Here is a 16,589-nt window from a genome sequence, read left to right on the forward strand (position 1 = left end):
GGAACAGTGATGTTATTACCTCATCAGCTAAATTCAGCTTTACGAGTTTGCACCTATTGGTTGTTAGAGCATTGCCTTGATTCTCAGATTTTTCTTCAAAACAAGAAATTAAAAGTTTTGTGAAGAGAGATGTTAGATAAAGAATCAATTAAAGAAAATCAGTAGACCTGGAGAACCAATATGAAACCATCCCTCCAGAGCCTTTCTACAGAGAACGGCTTAACATGGCTTAAATTGCTTTTGGTCAGGATTTGAACACAGGGTCAGAAGTTCAGCTCGGGCAAAACTGTACCAGGTCCAGAATCAGTCTTACAGATACAATAAACTGGAAAAACAGAAAAAACAAAGATAAATTCTTTATAGTACTGTCAGTCACCATTAGTGGGAGCCTTTTTGAGTTTTCTTGTTTGTCTTTTTAATAAAAACACTGTCTGAAAGCAAGTTTTTAAAACCTGCAAGCATTTTAAGACTGTCCAGATTTTCATAAATATTGCTGTTTAAAGAGTTTTTCCCAAATTTTGTGGAGAAACTTCTGCATTTAATTGTGCATAAACAGCACTGGATTACGTTAGCACCGCCCGCACAGTCCCATCATTTAGCTAGTCCCCCCAGTTTTTCCCGAAAGTAGCATACTAGCTGGGATCTCAAATATCACCTGGGAACACAGCAACAGAAAAAACATGAGTTTTCCCCTGTAGGAGATTTTAGAGAAATTAGGAGGATTATATCAGAAATTAACTTGGCTCAGCCTACACGGAGGCTCTACACATCATGTTCAGTAGGGCTGGTTACACTGCCAGTACGATACAACATTTTATCTGCTCTCTTCAGATTCACAGGGGTATTTAGCTCTATGGCTTTTGGCTCCCGCAGGAGGCAACACAGAACTCGGGGAGCACTTTCGCAGCACTTTGGCAATGCTGGAAAGTTCAGCAAGGTGGAGATTGAAAAAAAGGAAGGTATCAAATGCAGACTAAGCAGGATGTATAATCAACAGTCTCCTCTCTCTAGAAAATAGAATTTTTACTTAATGAGGGAAGGGAAGGAAAAGGGGGGAGGCAGAAATATTGGAGTACAGATATTTTTTGGACAGACTGTGCCCTTTACAAATATTTACATTCTCTTAATATGTCAAACCTGTTCATTGAGATAGAACAATGCAAATAGCAAGGCTGGTCACACGAACAGCGACTGAAGCAGAATTCAGCCCACAAAGATGACATAAATTGAATCTATGCACATTTAAAAACGTATTTTTTCTCCTCTTCTGTCACCTGCTTTGGAATAAATTTTAGATATTCTTTTAACAACATTCTAAAAAAAGTGTGATAAAAAAGCTCATGCTGTCTAAAATATAAAACAATATAATTTTAACAGAAATAATGGATAATCTAATAGGAGATAGGACTCCAGATATTTTAATTTTTTTTTTCAGGCTATCCTTCAACATTTGCTTTTGCAAGGTAGCATTTTATACATATTTTAGCCATCCTTCTGCAATCCCTATTCCAATGTCAGGTAGACTAGATCTATAGGAACTCAGATGCAAGTATTGTTTTATTAGGGTAATAAAAGACAGGTGGAATACATTCTTATGAATTTGTCTCCTTTGAAAACTTTATCTATGAAAAGAAAAAACAATCATGTTTTTAAAAAGAGCAGAGCTTTAAAACATCCATTTCATATTTGAAGCTGAGTTTAACTGCATGGGCTTTATATTTTCTTAAGCATTTATCCATAAAGTCATACCAAAATATTTTCTAATGCACAACAGAATGTGCCCGGCTTATATACTAACTTATTTAATTCAGCTTTTTAAAAAAAGGCTTCAGCCTAAAAAATAAATCCACTTTTAAGTTATGAACCAATGTACAGACTAGGACTAATTTTATTCAACTTTTTTTTTTTTCCTTTCTCCATCACTAGTAATACTCTAGTTTGAATACTACACTTAAGTTTGCTTTCTTGCCGTCCTCCCCAGGGCTGGGGACACCTGCATGAAGCTCAAGGGAGTCAATAAGTGGGTGCAAGATGAAAACCCACCACGCTTCCCCACTTACCTCTCCGTGATGTCCTGCAATGCTGCTCCTTCATGTTGGCTCCTCCCCACTGTTGCCAAAAAGCCCTCCGAGTCTTACCCAAGCTTCAGTTCCTTACAACTAGAGTTAGGGCTCTCCTCTCTCCACACACAGCACCTCTCTCCCCAGTCCCCAAAATGGGCTGCCACTCACCAGCTCTTCACCTGACACCCCAATGAGAGACATGCTCTTCAGGAACCCTCTGCTCCTGGACCTCTCACAGCTCACTTCGTCACTACTCCTCTCTTCTACCTGATCAAACCAAGTGTGCTCTGGCACCTGAGAGGTTTCTGATCAATAAATTACTCTGGTTTACATGGTTCAAATTTAAGCTTTTATTTGGCTTTAAATTAAAAAAATAAATTTCATTATTAAATAGTGGAATGGGTCTAAACTAATGTTTACATGTTAATTCACTTGCTTCAGGATACCACCAGAGCAATAATTAAAGTATATCACCCCAAGAAAACTTCCTGTTAGAAAGCTCAACAGTGGCGTAATTCAATTAAACAGAAAAAAGCTCCCAAAGTCTTAATGTTTACAATGAACGTTAGAAGTAATCCTCTGGTTTTAGCGTCATCCAAATCTAGTTTCTGTCACAAAGGCAGTCATTGTATTCAGAATACTATACCACAGTGCTAATGTCATCAGCTTCATCTGGTTTCTTTTGCCTGCTCGGCAGGGATTTCAAGTACTCAAGGTGCCTCCTTGCATCCTCCTGATTTTGCCGGACGTAATAAACCACGTATGAGATCACCATGGTGAACCAGCCAAACATGGTGACCAGCATGGCATAATCAGTAGTCTTTTTAGGAAGGTTGCAGAGGTCAGCATCATTGGCAGCGTTGAGGAATGGTCTCCCAGCGTGTTCATCCAACACAGAAGTCTTGCAGATGACGTTGTTGGCTGTCTCGTGATTGGATGCCATGCTCCTCAACACCTGCTGCAGCGTGCAGTCACAGTGCCAGGGATTGTTTGCAATTCTGGCTCTGGCCTTTAAGTTGTTGAAAGCGTTTTTGTGCACACTTTGAATCCGGTTGTCAGACAAATCCAGAGTCTGCAGAGTTTCTGCCACCCCTTTAAAGGCGTGTTCATCTATAAACTCAATCCCGTTTTTTGATAAATTGAGGACTCTCAGTTGGTGCAAGTCCTTAAAAATTTCATTGGGGATAGATGTTATCTGATTGGAGTCCAAATAAAGTAAGACTGTTTCTGGAGGAAGATCTCTTGGTATCTCCTTGAGGTTCGCATTGCTACAACTGACATTCAGACCTCCGGAGTGAGAGCAGAGGCAGCCTTTTGGGCACATACTGGCAGAATGAAAGCACAGTATCATGAGGACAAAACTTTGTAAGAGCAGACACATGGAGAGGGAACGAGTTAACCACAGGTCTACCAAATGCATGCTGGGGTGTCAGCATAATCACATCACCATTTCTCATTCAGGCAACAGTGGTGGGAAAAGGATCGGCAAAGCTGAAACGTGGCTTCATTTTCTTCAGTGGGATTAGTCAAAGTTGACTACAACCTGTGGGTTTCCTCATGGCAAATACTCTTCTTAGAAGCATGCCTACAGAGAGGAAGGAAAACAAGTTCCTTATACCATAAACTCCAATCACAATTCTGTTTTCATTAAATAAATAAATAAATAAATAAAAATTAAGGCAATGTGAAGTGCAACATTAAATAAATGATCTATTATCCTATCAGTGCACCACAGGATTTATTTAGGTAACTCATTAGCATTAATCTGAGTATAGTACAAATCCCCAGTACATTTACTATAAAATGCACAGGTTTGGGCTTTTATTACTTACTAGAGGGACAGACTGGTTTGTTTTTATCACAGACTTCTAAAACAGCTATAAAACTAAATTACATTTTCACTTGATATAGAAGAAGATACATTAATAGAAGCTAAGATTGCATCTCCAGCAACAGTGACAGGTAAGTGAGGAGTTTGTGGTGGCTAACGTGAACTCCCATAATAATTTCCACTATTTGAAGTCCATATCAAAGCATTTCATTGAGGAAATATTTTTTTACTACATTAAGAAACAAAAATTAAGTAAACCAAATGCTGCTGCAAGACACCACAAACATCCACCATTTCCTTGTCTCCCCCTCATCTTCCGCTTTTGTGAGACACTGCTGAGACCCACAAAAATAATTTCTACTCCCAGCTTTCTTGAAAATTTTAACACCGAGAAAAAGAAAATGTAACTCACATCTCCCCAAACAAAATAAAACTCACACAAATCTATGTACAAGCCAAACAAAAAAAAATCTTATTAATTTGCTAATAGTACATATGAAAAATATTGTTTCTGCTTCTCCCCTCTCAAGTTGGCTTAAAAATAGTAAAAACGTAGATTTTCCATTTTCTCCTTTAATTGGAGAACAAATACAGAAGTCTGAAATGCTGACCTATAAGGTTTCAAAACCAACCTCATTTATTTTTTCCCATATTATGGTAAACTATTAATTTTGTAGGCACAAAAGGTCCATTTGTTTTCATATACATGCTCTCTGCCTTTGTAGCTGCTTGGATATTTGCAGCCTTCAGGTTGTATTTCCATATAAATGATTTTTTTTTTTCCCCCAAACCCACAGTGTAGTCCACTGAACAACAAAATCCCTGCAGGGAGGATATGTGTGATTCTACATGAAAAAGAAGAAATTGCATTGCAATCATTTTTTCCTTCAGAACTCGCATACTAACTGCAGTTTCTGGCGCATCATAGTAATACAGATCAGATGTGTCATGCAGTTTTTCAAACCCATAGCTCAAATTTTATTTAACCCTTTTGCTGAGGTGTAGTATGTCAGTAACCCCACAGAAAAATATCAAACCATCTTCATAATATCTACATTATGTTTGATTACCCCAGTGCTACAGCTCAGGAATAGCTAAAGCTCAGCACACTCTCACTTGCAATTACTGCAAAGAGTAATAGTATATCATGACTACTCTTTCATCTATTGATCAAAAGAGAGACAGCCCAAGAACCTAGACAGAAAGTTTACACTTGGATTCCATAACACAGAAATCTTTTACTCTAAAATCTAAAAAAAAAAAAAAAAGAAAGAAAGAAATTGTGGAGTTAACCCTGGAAACGTGAACCATTAAGAAGGGAAGCAAGCAGAGCATGAAAAGCTCCCCATGAGGAAATGGAGGTCCTGCAGGACCTCTGTGGAAGAAGCAGGGTCTTTCTGAAAGAAGCCCATTCTTGACATTTCTCCCTGTGGCTCCTTGGTCACTGCAGAGCTTAATCTTCAGATCAGATGGAAACCTGCTACAGAAGGAGACAAGTTACAGAAGTTGTTTTTTCCCAGCCTGCCCAAAGGTGCTAAGTACTTGCTAAAATGTGCAGCCCTTCGGAGGCCAAGCTGAAGCTGGCAGCTGCTCCTCCTGGCAGCTCCAAGCTGGCAATCTGCTCTTCCCTCCCGCAGCCCTGGGTGCTGCTGCAAGAAGGCCTGTACCCTGGAAAAACACCCACCTATTTTCTTTTCCCTTCATGTTTACACATCTCACTACTGCACTGAGCAGATAAACGGTCCAGCTCATCATCACAGAATAAGCACATCATCACTGACTATTTGTATATAATGACATCCCACCAATGATACTGGAGTCCTACTGCATGAATGGACAAGGGTGAAAGAGCAAAAACCTGAAGCAGATGCTTAATTTTGAAGAAGCATAACAATTGTACTGTTCCCACCAGTGTGATGATTACATATCTTATTCATTTCATCACAGGCTAAAAAACCCCTGCCAACCTGGAATTATACCATGAATGCTGCGGAGTCCTTCATAGCGCAGCGATGCCACCACAGATCATGTATCAAAGATGCCCCATGCACCAAAATCCATGCGAAAGGTCTTCATCCCACTGAAGACAAATGAAGCTCTTTTTCTTTAATGTAGCAATGTGTTTAGAGTGAAAGAAATAGGATCATTACAGACTAACCAGGGAAGTGTTTAATGAAGCAATGCCTCTTCAAAAGAGATAACTAAGTAAATGGATAAAAGAAAAACTCCCAATATTTTAAGTTGTTAGAAAGAGAAAATACAAATTTAAACCCATAATTAACAGCCCTGTCGGCAAAACTTAGTTGAGCAACAATAAAGCTCAGCAAATTCTCAGTAAATTAACTGGAAGCAACCCTATGGGACTGAGCATCAGTCAGGAAAGCAGCTTTACTCACTTCCATAATCAGAATATCTGACCCATGGCATAACTGAGCTTTGGGGTTCACAAACAAACTTACAGCAAGGACTTTCTTGACTTACAAGCACCCTAGTGACTGCAACAACAGAAAAGAGAATGAGGATCTACATATCCATATGTAAAAAAGAGGATTTTTCTTCTTGAGCACCTATCTAATATATATTGCTTGGAACACAATGAATGAAGGTAATAAAGCTGGATTTAAGACAAAAGATATATACCAGACAGAAACGCTAAGGAGAAAGGGATGGAAGACGTAGATTTCAAATAAATGCATGAATTGATCAGAAATCTGCAAATAAAGAAAAAACAAAAATATATTAAAAAGTAAATGAAGGCACAGGGAAGTGACAGCAATGCTACAAGCACAGCTAAAAGTATGGTATATAAAAGCTTTTCATGTACATTTCTAAAATACAAGTACAAACACAGAAAACCTAATGTGCAAGTCTAATATTGCACGGCAAAAAAACTACAGATGGAAGATCGCACAGAAGAATTCTTCACTGTCTTGCAATTTAAACTGGTTTTCAAGCTTTCCTCCTCTCATGTTCCCCCAAGACCATTCACTTAGTACAAACATCCAACAGCACTGAAAAATGTACAAAGCCTGAAATCCTCAAGGAAAGCACATTTGCTTTTAATACATGGTGAGATTTCTACTGTGCTTCAGGTGTTGAGTACATGCAGATGTTTGCCTTTCCAGCAAGCAAGGTGCAGTGACTGTATCTTAGTAGCAGGTGATAAATGAAGTATTTGGTTAATAACGCCGCTCCACAAGAAATTAGTAAAGAAGTCTTAGTGCCTAGAAAAAAGGGCCTGCAGACTTAGAGAAGTTACACAGAAAGTCCACGACAAGACTTCTTGCAATATTAATTTATGCTGCTGTGTCTTCAAAGCAAGGTATAGGAGGCTAGGAAATGCTATAACCATCACACAGAACAGCATAAAAATGAAAAAGAGACTTCTTATTGTTTAGTAAAATGCTAAGGCAACAAAAGATGCATAAAAAAAAAAATCAATCAAATATATAGTTAAAGATGCCTGACAACCAAAGAGAAGGGGAAGGGCAAGAGGTGGTAAAAACAGTTTCTCTTGAGGTGTAGAGACTTCAGAGTCCAAATGGCAGCTCTTCAGTCATTACCCTGGTGTTCACACATGTGAGTAGCTCCTCACCGACCCTCCACACAGCCTCTGCACCCAGAAAAAGTGAGGTTGGAGCAGCTGCCAGTCCCTTACATTTGAAGGCTAGCCACTGCTCTCAAAGGACTCAAAAGCTGAGACTAAAATCAGCCTTAAGATGTATTCTGCCTATAGTATTTTAAACTCACATACAACCCCCTCAACCACCAGGATCATCTTGCATCTCCATCAAGACGAAGTCAGCAGAGCCATTCGCTGACGACACTCTTCTTGGAAATTTGCATCTTGCAGATGGGAGAGAGAGACTTACTCTCTGCTGGTTCATCAGATGCCTTCTCCATGCATTGTGTATCTAGATTTCAGTAGGGGTCTTCAAATATTACTTTCTAGCACTACCAAAACTACCTGTGACAGCCAAGTATCTTTGTTCAGCTTGCTCCAATATCACAACAATTTTACTTGAAATTTCGCCTGAGTTCTCAGCCATTTTCAGGTGAATTCCCAAATATTTATGTTGAGGTGAGATCAACAATTTAACCCTTGGTGACCTCATGGTTATCAGGCAAGATCTCACATGATAAAGGCTACACCATGATGCAAAACATTTAATATAAATGCCTTTATGGGATCATTCCTGTCACCACAGAAATGAGGGCTTTGCAAAGCTTGGCATCCACTGAGGGGTGGAGGACCAGTGGCATCTGCTGGACTGCTTGCTACCACATGCTCGGGGCTCCGCATGGTGCAGGGCAACATCTGCTGGACCACTCACTGTCAGCAACTTGGGGGCCCCACACAGAGCTGTCCCTTCAAAGAGCTGCCATGTAGAAGTGTCCTGCAAAGAGTTGTCCTACGGAGAGCTGGCCATGGAGAGTTAGCCCTTTCCCCTCGCCTTCAATGGATCACAGACTGTAAGGCCTCTTCAGTGAACAAAGACAGGAGGATTTTAAATTTTTGTTGTTGTTGTTATCATTCACAAACAAGCAGAAAATGGAGAAATGAGAGAATGATCCTAAAAAAACATTCTTGCTGCTTCACAGCACAGCTACCTTGAAGGCAGGCAGTGAAAAAAGCTATGAAGCACCAAACTAGAGAGATGCCAATAGCTGTTCACAAGGTACCAGGTAATATAAATTCCCAGCCAAAAGTCTCTGGCAGTTGGAGGTTTTCAGGATCTCAGAACATGGCAAAATGAAATTCTAAAGCAGTAAGAAGAAAAATTAATAGAAGCCAACCGCAAATGAAGTGGGGAAATAGGGGTGCAAAACTGGCCACGCCATTTCTGATACAAGCCAAGATGCCATTGGCCTTCTTGGCCACCTGGGCACACTGCTGGCCCATATTCAGTCACTGTCAACCAACACCCCCAGGTCTTTCTCCTCCAGGCAGCTTTCCAGCCAGACCTCTCCTAGTCTGTAGCTGCACAGGGTTGTTGTGCCCCAATGCAGGACATGGCATTTGGCCTTGTTAAACTTCATCCCACTGGACTCAGCCCAGCGGTCCAGCTTGTTCAGATCCCTTTGGAACCTCCCTACCCTCCAGCAGATCCACATTTCCACCCAGCTTAGTGCCCAACCTGGTGATTCTATGATTCTACGAAAAGACACTGATTCAATGAATAATTGAAAGGTCACGATCAATCAGTGTGCGCCTGAACTCTAATTACATAATGGATTCATTATCTAATGAAACACCAAATGTACTCATGCTATAACATTCTACCCTAAGACACAGCTCAGAATGCCTGTAGACATTTTGTCCCCAGAAACCTTCCAGTATAGACATCTTTCTAACAACTGCTTATGGCAAACCACTTCTAGCTGCAGAAGCAAAAGGTGTAGGTAAAAGAAGTTTAAAGATCCTAAGCTACGAATACTCTCTTAACAGATACAGAGTAATAAAATGGTTGAGGAGGACCAAATGAACATTTTAAGATATAATTATTTTCTGATTCTGAGATCACTGAATGTATCACTCCTTATTACAGATTAACAGCTTACTTAATTATACTGTGTGGGAAAATGAATCAGTACTTCAAGAGTGATGGGCTGGATTCACATTAAAAAAAATTGTATTTGACTTTTCTCTCTTTTCATGTCAAGTCAGGAATTATTTTATAATTTACAGCTGATAAATAATTGCGTGAAGCTTAGCAGATGTAATAACAGATCAATGACAGAAAAATATTACCAATTATCTCCTACCTTTCCTTAGGATGCTTTATTTTTTGGAACTTTTTTGTGGCAACATATTTCTTGGAACAAAATTTGATATCCTTGACGGAAACTAAAGAAACAGCTTTTGGGGATGCTCTTAGACCTCTTTCTTTCAAGCCCTAACAAAGACTGATTCACTTGCTATTTAGATGCTGCTCAGTGCTGCCTAGTTTTTCCACCTATCTCCTTCATCCTCTTCACATGACTTACACTACAAAATGTTCCTGACCCTTCCCTGAACAATGTAACCTGCTGGGAAATATAAAACAACATTTTGTATGTGTACCTATGCCATTTGAAAGAAATAAAAAAGAAAATATTATGTATACTTACAGTGCATGTGTAGTGGCAATTACGTTAAAAATGAAAGGCATAAGATATAAATACTATCACCTCTTACACATCATTTATCTTGTTATTTGCAAGAAACAGGCTTAACAATCTATAGAAAAATAAACAAAGGCTCAAGATATGCCTGAGTTACTGCTCAGTAAATGTATCTGCAAAATTGATCTTTCTCTACAAGAACATGAAGAACCACATTACAGATGTTGAAGGGAAATGCTCCAACACAAATGATGGTCTGTAAAGAGTTCTCCAAAGTCATATCATTTGTTTCTACATTAACTACTAGTGTGTATTAAAGTAAAAACATTTTTAGAATTCTGGATTATATTCTACTGAGTCTCAGTCACATTTTCTGAGACAACATCAACAACCATCCTGTTTGGCTAGAAAACCTTTCTTAGCAGCAGCTGAGTCAATCCTCCATATGATGTACACGAAAAAAAAATACACTCTGCGAGCTTAAAATAACCTGAAGTGGAAATACTTTGTCTTCCCTGGGTAAAGAGACTGGATAGACGGTAAAGTCTGTTCTGAAGTCTGATTATGAACTGAATGCCTAGGAGCCTTTCACATTTAGTCAATGCAATAGGTTTTCAATAAATCTGATGGAATACAATGGAAAATGTTTTCAACATAAAAGGTCAATTTCACAATATTTGCTGAACTATTTTTCTCTCGTATTATAAAATAATGTCATCAAAGTGAAAGATGAGTGCTTGGTTGGAGCCATACCCTGACTTTACCTAGTAGCTAATGATGGATGCTCCTTCAACTTAATTCTGTAGTATCGTATCAGCGAAAATGTTTTCTGGATCTCAAGATAATTACACTGATCACCTCAATGATTACCCACGTAATCAGTGACAAGTCTTGTAATTTAATTTTGATAACTACATCTAGTGACTGCAAATGGTATCCTTGTCCAACTGAAAATCTCATTCTTATTCTGCAAAGTGTAAATCTAAGCACCCCATTCCCTTCTTCTTCCTCAATAACAAAAACCATGTTATCAGAAACTAATAGGCCTTTAAGGTACTGTTTTGCAAAGATAAGCAAGATTCAGACCACCTAGAGCACTTTCTTCCACTTTTAAGGGTGCTTATTTGGTTCTGCATACTGCTATCTTCTGGCTCATTTGAGGTCCATCCAAATGTTCCTGCAACTTAGTAGGTAGGGGGAAGAGGGAAGTTGTAATTAGGCTGAGGAAGCTGTGCTGATAATAAAGTCAGCAAGGCAGAAATAAGCATGCAAACCTGAAGGGACCATTCAGCAAGGAACGTGCTAGCAGCTTTGTAAAGTTGACAACAGTTGCATGAAGCAGCCAGCAAGACAGCTGCTGGCAGCAGATACCCAGGCAGCAGGGAGTCCTTGGAGTATTAAGATGTGTTACAGACTCCAAAATAAGACAGGGAAAGGAGGAGAAAGATGAAGCAGAGCATGACTGAAAGTTGCTTCTTCCAGCTGACCCTCTGCCACAGAGCAGATTTCCAGGAATTGTGATGGGTCACTCCAGGTGAGACCATGTCTTGGGTTAGACATGTCAAAATGAAATACAGAAGTGAGCAGAGGCAGTGGCAGTTTATCATCCAGTTTCACATATTCTTGCTTTTAACTGGGATCTAGATTACCCTATTGTGTTAAACCGCAGGAAACCAAAGCTGTTTCTCTCCATGAACTGCCTAGTGACATGAACTGCGAGCAATAAGCTGTGGCACAAGGGATTTGCAAGGAAAGAAGTCAGGACAGGAGAAACTTCTCCTAAAATGAAACCGATTAATATCTGCAAGATGAGACCACAAAGAAAAAGAACATACTTTCAGACCAATTACTCTGTATGAAAAAGTCTGAAAGCGTTGAAGCCACAAGCTAAACTAGCAATAGGGAACAGCACTCTAGAACAAAGCAATTATTAATTCAGCCCCTTGTGCTTTGAAATATGCTAGTTGTATAATAACAGGACATTTAAGAGGCGTGCAGTGGTAGAGTATCTGATGTAGAAAAATGCCAGAAAAATAAAACGTGTAACATTTGTATATAAAGGAAACCAACAAAGTTTGAAATTCCCCAATAAAACTTGAAAAGGAATGCTCAATACCCCAAAACCATGATCTTCTATCAAAGAAATTAAAATTGTGATGTATCAACACATTCCAGAAAATAGCAAAAGGGACGGCAAATATGGAATAATTACAAGATCAATAAACAATTAAATAACTTTAAGAATACATTCAAGTGACTTTCTGCAATCAAGTGACACACTGAGTTAACTAGAAACCATTTGGGCTTGCCAAAGAAACTGGTTGATCAGTAATGCTAGTTTTGCTGTGTCAATGGTTATTAAACCTGCGTGCTGCCACTCGCATAGCTGAGAGAGCAAAGAACACATCTACAACATACACATTTATACTTCCCACTTCTGCACCAAAGGTGTCAAGCAAAGGTATCATTAACCTCCACTGTATTAAATCACCCACCATTAAAACCACATCCCCACTTTTAATATTTTAATCCATGAGCAGCTTCAAATAACTGTAATTTCTTTTTAATCAGCTTGCCAGAGAAACTTATCTTTTTCTTTCAGTGAATGTCATAGTACTGGACTAATAATAGATTTTATTTCTATATCTGGATATCATTACAGCTCTAAATGCTGACTGTTTGACAGTCTGGAATAGTTAGACGTAGGGCTTTTGTGCTTCCATGAAAGCAAGATCAGCAGGTTTCCATCATGACTTGCTTTTAGCTCTGCTGGTTGCTACTGGCATTAGAGGCTGAGGGAAAGAGTAGCCCAAGTACAACCTCTGCAGCTCTGCTCCAGCTGAGGATCTTCCAGGCAAGTAAAATCTAGCAGCAGAAAGCTTCAATACCATCTTGTGCTGGCAGCATGTCCCTAATTAAGAGTTTAAGGCCAAATGGAGCCATTAGATCATCTAATCTGACCCCCTGCCTACGACATGACGTGTCATTTTACGAATAAACCTCATATTGAGCCAAATAATTTAGGTCGAACTGAAGCATGTCAGAACTGAGGAGACTGCTGTAAGCCCAAGGCAGTACCTTGTGTACCTACTGTTCTTGCATCATCCCGTACCGGGAGGTAACAGGATGCCATCAGTGGACTCTGAATGCACCCTGAAAACTCAATTCTGTCAACATCCACCATAACAGCAGACGCATTCACTCCACCATGATCTATACACCAAATGAGAGCTTCTATTTTCAAAAGAAATTATATATTTGATATATTAGATGCTCATCCTAAACTGCAGCACGTTACCACTTGTCTCCAAATAAGTGTTAGAAAAACTGACTATTCTTTAATGTGCTGGTGTGTTACATCAGGCCCTCAGCTACCATTGAAGGACTTTGCAAATTACCTAATTACTATCTAAGCAACAATCAGCAAGTTTTCATTTTGAAATGACTGCTCTGGAGCATTCCCATGGCTTCCTAGGAAGTCAGGTAAAATCTTTTTTGTTTTTGTTCAAAACTATGCAGTATTTTTCCAAAATCACAAAAAGCTGGCTGTATAAGTTTTTCTTCTGAGGACATATCATCATAGAAGGTTGTTATTACAACTTGATGTAGGAGGCTGTAATCCTTTAAGGGTTCTCGAACCTTCACTCAGCAAAAATATTTTGCCTGGTTGTAATTCAGCAGCTTGGTGAGAGGTGAGACTACAGCATTCAGGGGTCTGAAATAAAAGTTGTTTATCAGCAACTGCTAAATAATAGGAACACCTCTAAAGGAAAAAAAAAAAATGGATCGGCATTTCTCAGTGGAAATAAACACCAGTCTTTATCAGACATGAAATCTAGCTGTGCGAAAAAAACCAAAAACAAGGCACAGCTGCTTAATACTGAGTGAGTAGAGATTTTCCAGTCAGTCAGTCATACTTCCCAAGGAGAAACGAAAAGAAAGGAAGAAACAAAAGAAAGTTTTGCAATGGCTGCCTCCAAGATGAGAGTAAACCACTGAGGTGCCATTTATCCTAAGGGAAAAGAGGTCTTTATTAGCAATACTAGAGCACGACAGGAAGAGGCCAAAACTCAGTTCAATAAAACTTTAAAGACAAGAATACATCAGGTATATGTGCATCCCCACAGAGGTTATACTGCCAAGTTGACTTTGGCAAAGCTAGCTGATACAAAAAGCAGGAGTTGTGAAGAAAAAAAAAATCTTGATTAGCTGGGCAATGATCCAATGAGCAAGACACTGGGGGCTGCAAGTTCACAGCTGAAGAAGCTCAGGTAGAAATAATTTATAGCAAATTAAGTTAGGTCATGATAATGAAATTTAAAGACAAGTGGGACATGATTTATCTTATTAAGGTTTGTTGAAAAGTGAAAACCAAGCAGAGCTAACAGGAGGGGTAATTTAGCTCTGGTTACAGTTGGCGTTGGCACGGAGATAAACGTAAGTTGACATATTTAGAATAGGAAACAGAATACAAGAACAGGATTTTAGGAGAAAAAAAATGATGCCATTGGTCCAAACTGCAAGGCTGAGCAGGACAAATTGAGTCTTGCAAATCACTATTTATTTCCCAACTTTAAACATCCTGGTACACAGTCCTCAGTGGCAAAAGTGGTAGAAATACTTGATCACAAGTGTTGGGGAGGGATGGATACCACCACCTGTCCCACACAGCCCCCGCCATCAAGGAGGAGGAGGAAGGATGGAAAAACCTAATGTAAGAAGCCCTTGCAAGAAATGCAGTTCCCTCACAGGTGACTAGAAAGAAGCAGCAGCCACGGCAGGAGGGATGCTTTCATCATTGAGGGCTTTTCAAGTTACCTCAACAGGTTATCTGGTGGCAGCCTGGGCTTTGGCTTTGTTCAGCAACAGACGTGGTGCCATTATGTCCTCAACTGTCCCTCCTGCCACCCACCTGCCTCTCCCTCCTCATGCTGTGAAAAATGGCAAGTGAGTGGAAAAAAGAGAGAGAGACTTTATAATGGATGAATGCAGCAGTTTGCACGAGGGGAGGGAGAGAATAATGAAAAAGTATTAATATTAAAGTAATAAAGCTTGTGGCCATTTTTCAGTCTGAAATGCACAACACCATAAAACAATGCTTAAAGGCACTTGCTTGTATTCCAAACCACCTGCACGCTAAGGCATCCTGCTAATAGCACAGAAGTTGTTTACCACCAGTCTCATTTCAGTCTGATTCCAGGAGAGTCATAAAGCTGAAATTTCTTACTCAGTATAAGAGCCTATGTCGCCTCAGGTTTTCCTTGGTATGCCAAGCCCCGCCGAGTCACCTGCGATCCCTGCCCAGTCACTAACCCACTCATTTCTAACAAGATGTATAAAAGTCACACTGGAACAAAGGGAATCTATCCCTGGCACATGGCACACATATGCCGTCCTTCTCCTCCAGTTCCTGAAAGAGCAGCCCCTCTCAGTGAGGTGAGCTGAGCAGAACTATGATGATGGCTTTGCCTGCCAGCATGTGTCACTGCTGTCCATATACTGCCCCAAAACAGTGTGGGTGGTGGTAGGTAAAATGAGATTACTATTTCTTTGGAAAAGCAATTAAATATAATGTCAGATTATATTTTATATTGCTTATACTGTAAGCAATATAATTGGCTTTCCCCCCACCACTTGCTTGATTTTTTTTTATCCCCTTTTCCCTTAAAATAGAAGCATATAAATTCAAAGCCATTTACCTGTTCTTTTTTCTCTGTCAGAAACAAACATAAGGACTTAGGTGCTCCTTATAGGAATGGTCCAGCTACAAAGAAAGTCTGTCTCACTGGCTGCATTCAAGGGTAGAAGAGCAGTGATACCTACAAGAACATTCAAGGCTGTCAGAAAAGCCTGTGGAACTGCAGGAAAAAAATTACAAGGACCAGAAAATGCTGTCATGCCTGTGCTCTCACTGTGAAGGGAGGAAGCCAGATGTGGAAGCTTCACGTGAGAGACCACACTGGCTCACAATTTGATGGTGAAGCTCTGAAGAGTCTGGAGCCTAGGGAAACTGCCAAGCATTAACAAGTTCGATAAATTATACAGTCTTCCTGGGAGCTACGTAACAGGCCATGAATCAGCCCACCACCACATGATTCCCACTGACTAATATGGCAGAAAGACATGCACTGATACAGTAAACAGTGGTGTAGTCTCACCCTGCATCTACTACATATTTTCACTGTGAGAGAGTGTAAAGAAAAGTATCATGCTGATTGCCTCCCTCTTTTCCCTCTTTTAAGAATCAATTCATTTCAAAGGCACCCTTACCTCTTTTATGCATTCAAATCCCATATCTGAATAAAGTCAACACTCCAGAACACTCAAAGTAGTCCAAATGGGCTATGAAACATCATTACCAAATCCCAGTCTATATAATATGAAGAATGGCAAAACAAATAGTAAAGCAAACCATATCACTTGAGAGTAGCATTTTCAAATCTCTTTTTCTTCATGTTCCTCTGTTTCACAGGAAACATTACATTGCTCATTCTCCTCCCTTAGTTGCCATAGATGCAGGGCCACAGCGCTGCAGCAATAGCATCTCTGTGAGCTGGTTCACATCTGAACACCTCCTGCGCTCCTAACTC

At 39.7% G+C, this 16,589-nt stretch overlaps 1 protein-coding gene across 6 annotated transcripts in view; it reads right to left on the reverse strand.

Annotated features, from left to right (window-relative positions):
* Nucleotides 1-995: 995 nt before the first annotated feature.
* LRRC3B (leucine rich repeat containing 3B) overlaps nucleotides 996-16,589 on the reverse strand; it is a 44,265-nt gene continuing 28,671 nt past the window's right edge. For 5 of the 6 annotated variants that reach the window (XM_069859061.1, XM_069859060.1, XM_069859065.1 and 2 more), the window contains exon 2: nucleotides 996-3,648. In XM_069859061.1, the coding sequence (XP_069715162.1) occupies nucleotides 2,704-3,483 (780 nt within the window). In that variant the 5' untranslated portion in view covers nucleotides 3,484-3,648 and the 3' untranslated portion in view covers nucleotides 996-2,703. The remainder of the gene's footprint in view (nucleotides 3,649-16,589) is intronic. The other variant, XR_011337602.1, reaches the window with a different exon arrangement.

The sequence above is a fragment of the Phaenicophaeus curvirostris genome, chromosome 6, assembly GCF_032191515.1.
Source record: "Phaenicophaeus curvirostris isolate KB17595 chromosome 6, BPBGC_Pcur_1.0, whole genome shotgun sequence".
Lineage (NCBI taxonomy): Eukaryota > Metazoa > Chordata > Aves > Cuculiformes > Cuculidae > Phaenicophaeus > Phaenicophaeus curvirostris.